Source organism: Athalia rosae, chromosome 2, assembly GCF_917208135.1.
Source record: "Athalia rosae chromosome 2, iyAthRosa1.1, whole genome shotgun sequence".
NCBI classification, from domain to species: Eukaryota; Metazoa; Arthropoda; class Insecta; order Hymenoptera; family Athaliidae; genus Athalia; species Athalia rosae.
In genome coordinates, this window is record NC_064027.1 from 18982721 (window position 1) to 18994931 (window position 12211).

The following is a 12211-nucleotide window of genomic DNA, read 5'->3' on the forward strand; positions in this document are numbered from 1 at the left end:
AAATTTTATTTCAGTACCCGACATTTAGTGGACAGTTAAAACTTTTCAAATATTTAAATACTGAAAAAACGCACTTCACACGAAGATAAATTCCATAAAACTCCCGTAACAAGTTCTTTGATATCGGCGTCTGACGTTCGTCGCAGTAAATTAATAAGTGCCGGAACGCCACCTGCATTTTTAATGGCTCTTTTATTCTCATCGTTCTGCCGCCCGTAAGAGAGATTTCTCAGAGCTCCGCATGCGTTTCTATAGACATCAGGGCTATCGTGGTTCAGAAGTTGAACCAATGGCGGTATTCCGCCGAGACTACGTGTCTTCTGCTTGTTAGGATCGTCCATGTAACATAAGTGCTGCAAATAAGCTGCTGCGTTTGCCTTTATCACGTTATTGGGATTGCTCAGGAAGCCGATAACCTCCGACAAGTTTGGATCCCTCCATCGCGTCGATTTCTGATCGTCATCGAGTGGACTTGCCATCCCTTGAACCACCGGATGCCGTGCTTGCAACCGTTGGATGTGGACATCATCCTCAAACATCCCTGGTGGCACGCCACCGGTGGATAAAGGCACCGGGTGGCCTTCTTCATAACCAACTGGAACGTCACCTGGCACACCAACTGAACCAACACCCACGACACCTGGGCCATAACCTACGGGACCATACGGAGAGGGGGAAACGTAGCCATATGCAACTTTAGCCTCGTCTGGAAGCAAAGATATGCAGCAAATTAATCATCAAAATATGGCAAGACAACTGAGATGTGTGGAACGACGATTATAGAATCTCTACTGTTGAATTTGATAAATTGTAATCAAGTGAAAATAGTTACCATGAGGATGTTGAGAAGGTTCTCCAGAATCATCCATGTTCCAGGAGTTGCTGATTTGATCTGTAAGCAAAGCTGCATCTCTAAAGTCTTGACACGAGTCTTTTCATGCATAAAATTCTTGTGTAAACAAGAAAATAAGAAATCAAGAGGATTCGAAGAGACGTTCAAAATGGATTGGAATTAATTACCATATTGATCTCCAGGCCCACCAGGACTCGGGGTGATGCGATAATGATCTTGTATTCCTGGATTCAGACCTGGTTCCATATCGTTGTAACCCGCCTCCAAGTAGGGTCCAGATTTTCTCAAATATTCTGGGAAAGAAGAGAGGATATCAGTTTTGAACAAATCTGAGAACATCGAATGATTTTAATGTAGTTTAGATAGATTGAATAAAAAATTACAGAATCAGAAATCAAGGATCAATGAACGATAGTGACCATAAATAATGGCCTTGTGGCATAGCATCTATAAATAAATTTGGCAGTGGACCATTAGCTAAATGTAACAAATTCTATCGTACGCTTAGGTAGGAATTTATTAATAGCACGAAGTTCATCCGTGAATTTATAACTGAAATAAATGAGTTGTAGAGTATCTGCCGAATATAGAATTGTTCATAACACGTGTTTTGATTCGGTATTTTATTCAGTGCCTACGTTAGCATGAAAAATCCTGCATAAATACCGAAGATGATGGATCATTTACTTCATGAATGGTCTCGTAAAAAATTTCTTTGACTCTGCCTGAACTCTGTTTGATTTTTTTGATCGAATTACCGTGAGGTGGAGAAGCGTGGCTGTGCTCGGACGGGCTATGTGGGCTATGAGGTGAATGTGGTCTCTGCATGTAGAGTCCATGTGGTCCAGCATATCCGGGTTGGGAAGGGTACCCGAGGTATCCATCGTAATGCTCAAACCCTACTGCATACGGGTCAGCTTGATACCTGGGATCTGCATGCTGATAATCTTGGGGCAATAGTGGTACTGACATGTAACTAACTGCACTGGAATCTGGCTCCATGTGAGAAACTTCACGAACAACTTTCGTCACCGTTGTAACCTGAAGTGAGAATTGAAATTAGAATCGGAGGTACCCAATGGAATTTCATCGATAGATCAAATCATACAAAAGTGCATACCTGCTGAGAGGTTTGCTGCTTGTGTGAGCGCATGAGCAACGGATCTTCTTGTACAGACAAATGTGAAGAGTGCAGGGAATGGTTGTCTGCTTGTCCGTTGCTGCCATGGTAGTCGGTGTCGTTTTGACCTCTGTTGTGAAACATTCAAACATTTTGGTTAGTATCTGCAATTAGCATTAAGAGAATGATGACGAAATATTCAAACGCTTACGTGTATTGAGGCATGTCTGGACCTTTTTCTTGGAGCACTCGTCTGAAATGATATAATAAAACGTGTGTAAAATTAATCAGGCTGGAAGTTATGGCTAGCAAATCACATGCAACAAAACCGTAAGGACGTTATACAACACTTCTTGACTGCAATTGTTGCATTTACAGAAGATAAATCCAGGAAACAGTATTCACGATGAACAGCAGTCTTTTAGATTCTTATAAAGAGTATCAGATAACCTGTTCGCATTAAGGATGACAAAATTTACTGAATATTTCATCGACAAGTACATCATTAGCAACACAAAATTATCTACCGCCATTCGACTGGAAAATAACATGCAGAAATAAACAATCCAACTTTACACAAATCTTTTGAATCTCCATCTACAACAACTGAGTTTGAAAACGGTAGAGGTTGTCAAAATAAATGTAGTTTGACCTCCCAGTTACCAAATTTCAATTCATGGTACTTGGAATCGATGCCTTTTTGTATCAGAAAAAATGCAAAGTTAAAGGCGAAGAGGTTTACTCATCATATTCCGTAGACATTACCACATATAAAAATATGCCCCACAAACTTTTCAATTTATCGCATAGCATTCTATGCAACAATAAATTGCTGAGTAACTAAGATTGAGGGGCAAACAAAAAAAAAATGGAATAGTGGCGATAATAAAGGTAATAACCCATGCTGTATATCTATAGCTGTATAATAACCGTGCTAATCTGCAGTCATATTATCTCTAGTTACAGCGTGCTAAAATTTTGTTCGATGTGTCAGCTAATTAGTCACCTCTGCGTAATCTCAGTGCGTGTTACGTTGTGCTCTTGTCTCTGCTCGATCCGCCGATTCACCAGCCTAATTTGCACGACAGTTATTAATTCAAGGTTTGATATTTCACCTCCAATGCGATACTTGAAGTAAATCTTCAAAGTTACTCTTCAAAGTTTATTTGTAGGCTTGATGTTTAATTTTATCTTATCTATAGAATCGTGTGGTATTTGACGTTTGAAAAGACGGGCAATAAGAATGGAAAAAAATCCAGAGTAACGTGAGATAAGGGAGGTTATTACGATTCGAAGTAGTGGAAGAAGAGTCATAAATTCCTAACAAAATCGTATTTTTAGAATTAGCTCATTGTAGTCTCAGTAAAATAATGAATTGTATTTACTCCGTTCAAACAAGATTAAGCCCGCCGCGCGTAATGTCAGATTACATTCCGCAGTAATTGATTTACATGGATGTAGATGTTGAAAGTAGAAAATAGCAACTAGAATTCGAAGAAGAAGAAGACGGGCCATAATTTGAGTCTATGTTTAAGTTACGAAGCCTTTAAAGAAACATCTCATTGGTAATTTGTTTATGGTTGTAAGAAATATTTTGAAAAACTTTTAGAACTGACAAATGTATTAAAACGACATTTGTAATTCTGATATTTATACTCACAGGCAGGAGTCGACCAGCTGATTGTTTGACATAGCAGCTGATCGTCGTCGCTATCTCCCAGCCACGGGCTACCTCACCTGAAAAAATAATCAGTCCATTAACCGTCAGTAGCAGGTTTAGAGAATTTTCGTTATTCAAATGATCGTAATCTCGGGGTGCCTTGGCTAGGGAACTTGGATCCAAATTTATAAATCATTGAGCATCTTGGGAAAAAAACTAGCACAATTGATAAGATCGCCGGAACAATGGATGTAGATTGTTTACAACCTCGACAAAGGTCCCACAATAATTATAAAATTGACAATTAGATTCTTGAGTGAATATACAAACAATACGAATCCTGGGGCGCATTGTCAGTTTGTTTTGAATATCTGATTTGAATAAAGATTGAAGACGAAAGGTGAATTCCAGGGATTCGATCATTGAGGGGGATGAATCAGGTGCGTAGCGTTCATAAAAGTCCCTGCGTAACGCGGTATAGTTATGGTGTAAAGTTATTGATGCGAAAATGGGAGAACAAGCATTACAAAGAACAGGAAGAAGCCAAATTGCGCCATCATTCACACTGGAAAATAGCGAGTCGTGGTATGTGTGGAGAACTGGCTGAAAGAGGATCACGCCTGGCTTTAGCAATGCCGGAATATCAACTCATACCAGGTGTGAAATTGAAGTCAAGGCATTGAGAGAGAATTATCACACGAGATTACGTCTGCCATGGGTCACCACGTGGCCAGGAAACCAAAAACGTCACAGATTAAGTCAAGTATTCCAAGTAGTTCAGTACCGACAACAGGCAAAGATAAGTGGTATTTTCAAGATAACTATTCGAAGCATCAGGAATGCAACATAAATATTTCTGATTAGAATTGCATCGCTGCCACACCCTCTTACGATACGTTGAGAATTTGCGATCTTCATTTCTTGGACAATCTTACTGCCTGATCTGATGACAAGGTTTCAGTCATTTTCAATTTCTTTTCTTCAATTATTACATATATGTAGTTAGATGATTCGGACAAAGATTCTCGATTTTTTCCAACAATATCCTGAAGATTTCACTTCACCCATGTAAAAGCGAAAGCAGAAAAATTATAACAAGACAACTAATGAATTCCCGAATTTATATTCAATGAAATGAATTGGTCTCTGGGTCGAGCTCTTCCCCTTCGGTTATATATATACATACATATACATATATTTCTTATATGTACATATCAGAAAAAAAAATCAATCCAAATCATAATTGAAACCACTTCGATTCCCCTTTCTGTCTTTCCTTCACCTCCATAACCCGACGATGCCAGATCGGAATATTTTGCGTAGGTATCAAAAATGAATATATCGTGTCTGATTCTCTTACATGAGCAACTATAGAATTTATACGGATCAGCGATTTTAGAATTCCATTTCTCAACCACAATCTGCACGATCTGAATTCTATCGTACGATAATATCACAAGAATTTCCAGCCAAATGTCACGGCATTACGAAAATACTTAACACTGATATTTTTTTACGGGAAATAGGTGTTTCCATGAATCAGACAATTGACATTGGATAAATTCCCGGAAAAGATTGCATCGAAAAATCGTCATGAGGCCAGCCGGTAGGCATACAGGAAGGAAGGAAAGAGGGAATTCCGTCCCACTCTTTTTATTTCCAAATATTGTTACCATTGTTAAACATCCCGTAATAATAATCTACCGTTTTATAATTTCTTTACGACGAAAAAAAAAGAAGTTTTTCAGAGACAAAAGAACCTTGTAAAAGAATGGTATATACAATCTCGTTTTGTTGACTTTCCGATTTTCTTTATTTCTATACAATCGCGGATTGTGTTTCTTTGCTCTCTCTGTTTTGCTTATTTCTTCTGTTTCTATTTTTTTTTTCATTCTCATCATGCTCGTTAAGTTCCTCGGACACAGCGCGCAGATAAATGCTGTTGTAATTGCGATAACAACGCTTTTGAAAAAGCGATTAAGAGAATTCTGGTTTTTCTTATCATTACAAAAATGTGTCTTGAGTGGTCGAAAAGTACCGGTACAATAATAAGTGAGAAAACATTTGAAAAAAAAAAAAAAATGGCGCTAGGGAAGTAGGAATCTCAAGTATGATTTCCTTGTCTCGGTTTTTCTGGTACAAGTACCGGGTCGAGATTTAATAGAAGATTTGTTCATCGTAATAATCGTGATGTAAGAATAAAAGAAAAAATCAAGCTGCGAGATTTATATTTGGGGAGCGTTTTCCTCCGCCATCTAACCCGAGACGATCGCGCATTTTATTATTGAAAAGTCGACTTGCAGGTCAATATTCACGCTATGGAAAAGCGCGACAGAGCCGCTAATACGGTATGTACGTACTACTGTTCGAGCAACCTGTTCGTCGACGTTTCAAAGTGAAATCAGCTAGGTTTGTTGAGTTAAACAGAAATCAATATCCTATACTTCGAATAATATATTCTATCTATTGGAGTAGAAAAATACCGTTGTGACACGTGACTAGGATGTTTATTGTTTTGTTGTATTTTTATTTCTGTGGTTTGTATTTTACTTTGTGGTGATCACGATTTTCACGTCATTTGTAAATATGTTTGTTTAATTTTTATAATACCTAGCAGCCGACACCTGCTACCAGTTTTTGTCACCTCTTCGTAGTATAACAAATGCAAAAGGTTATGGCCTTGGAATACGAGGAATTCGATTTTCAATAAATCTTTCTTCAAGATCTTTCGGTTTCGTGACTAACATAAAATTTGTTGTATTCAGTGTTTGCATCTAAATATTCTCCTCTTTATCTCTATTATCTACTAAAATTAGCGGTGATATAAGCAAACGACAATCCATATAACGATTCGTGGATATTTCCATTTGAAATTGTATTGTTAGATGAATACATTATAGCCGTAATAATATGTCGAAAGACAGACGAGTTGAATTTGAGTTTGAAAAGAATGTAACGCAGTTCACTCACGCGATCTGTTCGATTTGCATTCGGTGACGATACATTTAAACATCCCCGCATAATATGATCCGTCGAGTCAAATACAAGCTTTCGCACAATATTTGACTCGATATTTTAGTAATATAAATTAATTTCCCTACATCAAAATCGATTTATCTCCAGATCCGAACAGCTGAAAATTCATTTTTCGTCATCCCCCAAACGCCCTCCGAATAGCCTACGGTACAGTCGGATAAGTACAGTGTGTTACACACGGTGAAATATACGTTTTCATTTCCTGATTTCCGAGCGTGTCATTTCGTGATAAACACGATCGCTTACATTTATCTATTTATTTATTCTCTCTTACGGTACACGTTCGTAGGAAATATATTCCTGCAAACGACAAACTTCAGACAATCCGAATACTTCTGTGGTCGATAAATTTATTTCATTCAATTTCTTTTTTCATGACGCCTAAACCAAAACCAGTTTTCAGGAGAAAGACCTTCAATTTCCCGATAAAACGAACAAGTCTCCTCGTTAGGTGGAGGTTAAAATCAATCCCTAAATTATGAATTTTCCTTGTTTTGTATTTCAAAGGAATAATAAAAAATGTGGGGTGGTCTTTTTTTCTTCTTTTTCTTTCCCCTCCTTCTACTTTCATACCGTTCCTTGCTTGCATGGGATATCTGTTCGTCCATCCATTCATCTATCTATCTCCTCTTCTTAGTTCTCATTGACGTAGGTTTTTCTATCAGCGTTATTATTCATCCGCCAACTCCCCCCATACTACAGTTCCGCACCCTTGGTAATACTTTTCATTATACTCGCGCGGTTCACAAGGACGAACGATCTGAGAGAACTCTATAAAAATGACGCCCAGCGGCCATCTCCCTACCTACAAAACTCCTTCCTCCCATTGCCTCTTTGACAAAAGTAAATTGTGATAGCTGAAAAAAATAGTAAAAAAGAAAAATTAGAAGAAAAAAAAAGTAAAGGATATATAGAAGAGAAAAGAAACGGGGCAAAACTGTCTGGGGATCGAGAGTTGAGATCATAGAGATAAAAAACTCACCGATAAGAAAGACAACGGAAAGTGTAGGGATAGGGGGGGCGTGACACTTCACCTCTACTCTACACTTTTCATAGGTATACACACGTGACGTACGTTGTGTACCGTGGTTCACCAATGTATGTGAACGTTGAACCACGTCCATTGATAGTACGGTGAGATTTTAAACCAAGATATATTTATTTCGCCGTTCAATGTCTATTCTTTGTTTTATACCTGCAGACGTCGTCTTCGTCCTTTGATTGCGAGGAATTGTCGTGAACGATTCAATGTTCTTATTGTACGTACCTATACTCACGTGTGCCCTACTTTCTTCATTCATTTTACTTCTCATTCCATACATATTTCAGTTCTCTATACACGCAGAAAAATCGAGATGTAAATACCACAGTTTTCTCTTCGAGTGAAATTTGTCTCTCTATTTATTCCCTGATAAAAAAAAAAAAAAAAAATCGAGCTTCTGTACCGTCGCCGTCCCTACAGAATAAAAAAAATTTCTGTCTAGGTCCAGCAGGAAGTTGCATCCGATCATTCTAAAATTATTAGAGAGAAGAAAGAGAATTCTAATAGCAATATGTGACTCATGGCTAAAGATTATCGACAATATCACCGCAACGCTTAGAATATTTCGAACTAAATTCTAACCGTAGCATCATTTTAGCACAACGGCCAACTACTACCCACCCACTCTATGAATTAACAGGCAGAGAAAATTGTGCTAATTGCTATAATATACGTGGTGTCCCATTTTCAGATACATACTATATGTGTACGTAAACGATCTCATTGTATATATTATTTCACTTCAGTTTTCTACCTCTTAGTTTAAATAAATAATAATTTTTTGTTTATTTGCTTCGTATTTTCAATCCTTCGATGCAAAATAAATTCTCTCTGAGGGGGCTGAAAATGAATCATAACTTCGTTTTTGTTTGTGCCTGTTGAGTTTGTTCTTCACTTTACTTTCTTTTGGAGCATGGAAAAAAAAGAAGATGGAAAAGAAAAGAATAAAAATCGATAAACTTTTTCGCACAATTATGTAACACGTTTACCTAGAGATGGTCACGACAAAAGGATTAAGAGAAAAACACACGACTGTTGATGATAACAATAATGAGATAATAATGATGAAAAGCAAAGAAAGAGGACTCGCTTATCCTTTGAAGAATTGTTTACCCGTCGCAATTAGCATTCGAATCGTTTGATGTTTGAGGATTTCGACCGCCATCCACGTCGATGTCATATACCGGAAACCAAGAGGGACATCGGATGAAAAACAAGCCTAACCTAACCAGGTGAAGATATAGGCAACATCGTCGAGCCGCACCTGCCGTCTTTCAACAATATCAACTCACCTCAGTTCGTATCAATTACAATTGACAATAATGCCCGTACTCCGCTCGCGTGGGTAATCGACTCCTATGTATGCCTATAGATATAATATACCTATCGAATTTTAGAAGATAAGTGCCCCTTTATATCATGACGGAACATTTCTGCAGGGTGACGTGTGATCTCCGGATGCTGCACAACGCACACACGCACACGGAGACCTGCACAATCACACGCATACACGGAAACCGCAAGAAGAACCGACGAAAGAAAAACAAATGTTCAATTGTTTTTCAAAATTTCACAGGCAGAGATAAAATTTGATACGGGAAATGTGGCTGATTGTGCGAACCAGAAGGACGTAGGTGACCGCAGAAAAAAAGGAGCGAACACACAAAGCGAATAGAATCGAAAAACATGGAAATTACTCCAATCTCAATTGAATTTTATTCGGAAATTCAACCTCTTGTATTTTTTAAATTTTGTTATAGATATATACATGCGCTCCTCTGGCATGTAACTCCGCGCAATTTTCGAAAATTCTGATCTTCTTGCCACCGGAAGGAGCGTAACCTTAGAAAATCGGAATTGATTTTCTCTTTTTAACCACAGTAGAGTCGATATTATCAGTAATTGGAATAACGGGATTGATTCGTTACGGCATCTTATTCGGAGGCGCGAGTGAAAACGCACAAATTAGGTTAGGTACATCTTGCTCGGATGGTTCAACTTTTCCCTTCCCCGAACCGCTGATTCACCCCGTTTCCCTACCAACCGTATGAAACAGCGAAAAAAATTAAAAAAAAAAAAATAGGTCTGCATTTGACAGATGGCTACTTATGGTGAGTACTAATGAAACTGGCGAGATATGAGAGGGTGGAAACTGAAAGCAGAATAGAGAGAGGGGTGGTAGGAGAAGAGAAGGGAAAAGGTAGAATGAAGGACACCACCCTATTTTCTGAATTGTCTTTCTGCAGGATAGCAGACGACAGGGTCTGATTTATATGTATAGAAAGATCAAACAGACGTACAGCACGGTTCGGTGATCGAAATTTTCCAACTCTTGTTCGTAACCGTAACACCCATTTAGGGGGATTTGGCGATGTCAAAAGAGTCCAAAATACTCTGAATGAATGCAGTATTCATGGAATTACAAAAATCAGCTAGAAATCAGAGAAATCAGGAACAAGAAGAAACAAAAGGTTTTATATCGTGTCTGCGATATTCGGCGTATGTCGAATTTCGAAGTGATGTAAAAAATAATTCTTGCCCTTGAAAAATTCGTAGCTTTTAGCGAAAAGATCTAAGCAAAGTTAATTTTCGGGCGGTCGATACCCCAAATTTTGAGCCCGTGAACACTTCACAGTGCGTCACCGGAATTTTGACACTTGACAGAGTAATTGATTAGAAGCAGGGCGTAAGTCTTGTCAAGATATATAGCTGTCTATACATATATACATATGTGCGAGAAATATAAAAAAATTAAGATCCATCCATCACTGTGAGTAAAGAATATTTTTTTCTTCTGATTTATCCGTTAGAATTGTAGTATGAACTTGGTGTATTTCAAGTTGTCAACGTAAACGTATCCGAATATTCATATGTTCTTTTTTCAATATCGCTTAAAGAATTTGGATCATAAAAATTTTACCTAATTGCGGTGTCTACACATGTATCATGTTTTTACCGTATTTCGCTTCTATAAATAAGATTTGTCCTCTACATCTATTACCTTGTGACATGAACGTTACAAATTTGAACCTCATGGTGCTTGGAAAAAAGTACAAATTTCGAAATTTTGGGATAAAATATCTACATGCGCGTGTATTATCTGATCATCTAATCTTTTGACGGCAATCTAGAAAGAGTTGAACGATATTTCTGATCAGAAATGAGTTTGTCGGTGTTGATTACTTGTTGTTACTGCTCCACCCCATTTTTCACTTCAATTTTATTCGCTTTTGCTTGTGAACTCCGACCTAACGCGATTGTTATTTCACGGATTGATGGTAACGTTCCTGATTCAACCGATGGAATCATGAGAGTATGAAACGTGGAAATTCGTGAATATTTTTCTTCCTTTATTTCGTTGACGAGGTCGGTCGTTGAGATGGTTGTAGCTGTCGTACCGCCGCGTCCCGGCGTCACATCAGACAATTTTCCCCAATTCCTTCTACTCTATTCCTCCGGCTCTCTCTTTTCCAGGTTTTTCCACCCGACTTTGGAGCCGAGCAAAATCATGTCGTTTTCGTCGTTTCAAACTTTTGAATGAATTTATCTTATGGACAGCGATACCGTTTAATTATTCATTAGTACTAGATTATTTTACCTTACGCTTATTTAATTGTGAAAGTAAAACAACAAACCTCACGAACAATTCCCCATAATATTGCGATTGTTTGAACAAGTAACGCGACGTCTATTTTCCGTCGAGATTTGTGACATCTTATTTCCCTCTCCTCTTATCTTCCCCTGATGTATGTAGCACAACACAATTTGTCAAAATTTTATAAACTACTGTATACAACGTGATTATCAGTATTATAAACCACTCTGAGCGGAATTTGTATGCCGAATCCAAAATCCGGTCTCGCCCGTTTTTTATAGAGCAGCAGCAATCGAAGTAACAACAAAAGGAATAAACAACAATCAAAAATGTGACGACACAAGGTCTCACTTCACTTCATTTACAACCCATATCGAAAGTTGAAACGCCGCACGAAACAAAACACTATCGTTCGGTAGTTTCTTTTTTTACTTATTCTCTTTCCATTCACCGGAGTGTTAAATTTATATAGTAGTTTATGCGGTCGTTTGATTTTCGCGTTAAGATATGTACAATCGTCAGGATTTTAGGACCTTGTGTAACAACTCAATTTCCACAGTTCGTTGATCGTTCGCGAGAACGTCATCGCCCGCACAAAAGTAGTAACCAACCTGAACTTCGTTACTTACACGGCGTCTGTCTCTTGTTTTAGAAATGAATTTGAGAACGAGGTGCGAAACGGTTGGCCTATGATTTCGTTAAAGGTGATTCAATATCAAAGACTATTTATTGGAATACTACACGTGCAGAAGATTACGCGAAGGGCCGTAGTTTTTCACGGCATGTCGCCCAGCTCATCGCTTTGCCAACGCCTACACACCGCTAGCTGTAACGACGCCCCACACAGACAGAAACAGAAGAGCGTCGTCGTCCTTTTCTCAATTCCCCTTCCAATTTCGAAAGAT

At 38.2% G+C, this 12211-nt stretch overlaps 1 protein-coding gene across 10 annotated transcripts in view; it reads right to left on the reverse strand.

Annotated features, from left to right (window-relative positions):
- The window catches only part of LOC105683083 (catenin delta-2), a 28063-nt gene extending 15916 nt beyond the window's left edge, over positions 1–12147 (reverse strand). For 2 of the 10 annotated variants that reach the window (XM_048649564.1, XM_012395422.3), the window contains exons 1-9: positions 11347–12147; positions 3634–3710; positions 2980–3045; positions 2185–2226; positions 1974–2103; positions 1612–1894; positions 1021–1146; positions 833–904; positions 75–706 (exon numbers count right to left, since the gene is read on the reverse strand). In XM_048649564.1, the coding sequence (XP_048505521.1) occupies positions 75–706; positions 833–904; positions 1021–1146; positions 1612–1894; positions 1974–2103; positions 2185–2226; positions 2980–3045; positions 3634–3665 (1383 nt within the window). In that variant the 5' untranslated portion in view covers positions 3666–3710; positions 11347–12147. Of the gene's footprint in view, positions 1–74; positions 707–832; positions 905–1020; positions 1147–1611; positions 1895–1973; positions 2104–2184; positions 2227–2979; positions 3046–3633; positions 3711–4160; positions 4753–11346 lie in introns of those variants that run through there. The other 8 variants (XM_048649569.1, XM_048649562.1, XM_048649565.1 and 5 more) reach the window with 8 other exon arrangements.
- Between the last annotated feature and the right edge of the window lie 64 nt (positions 12148–12211).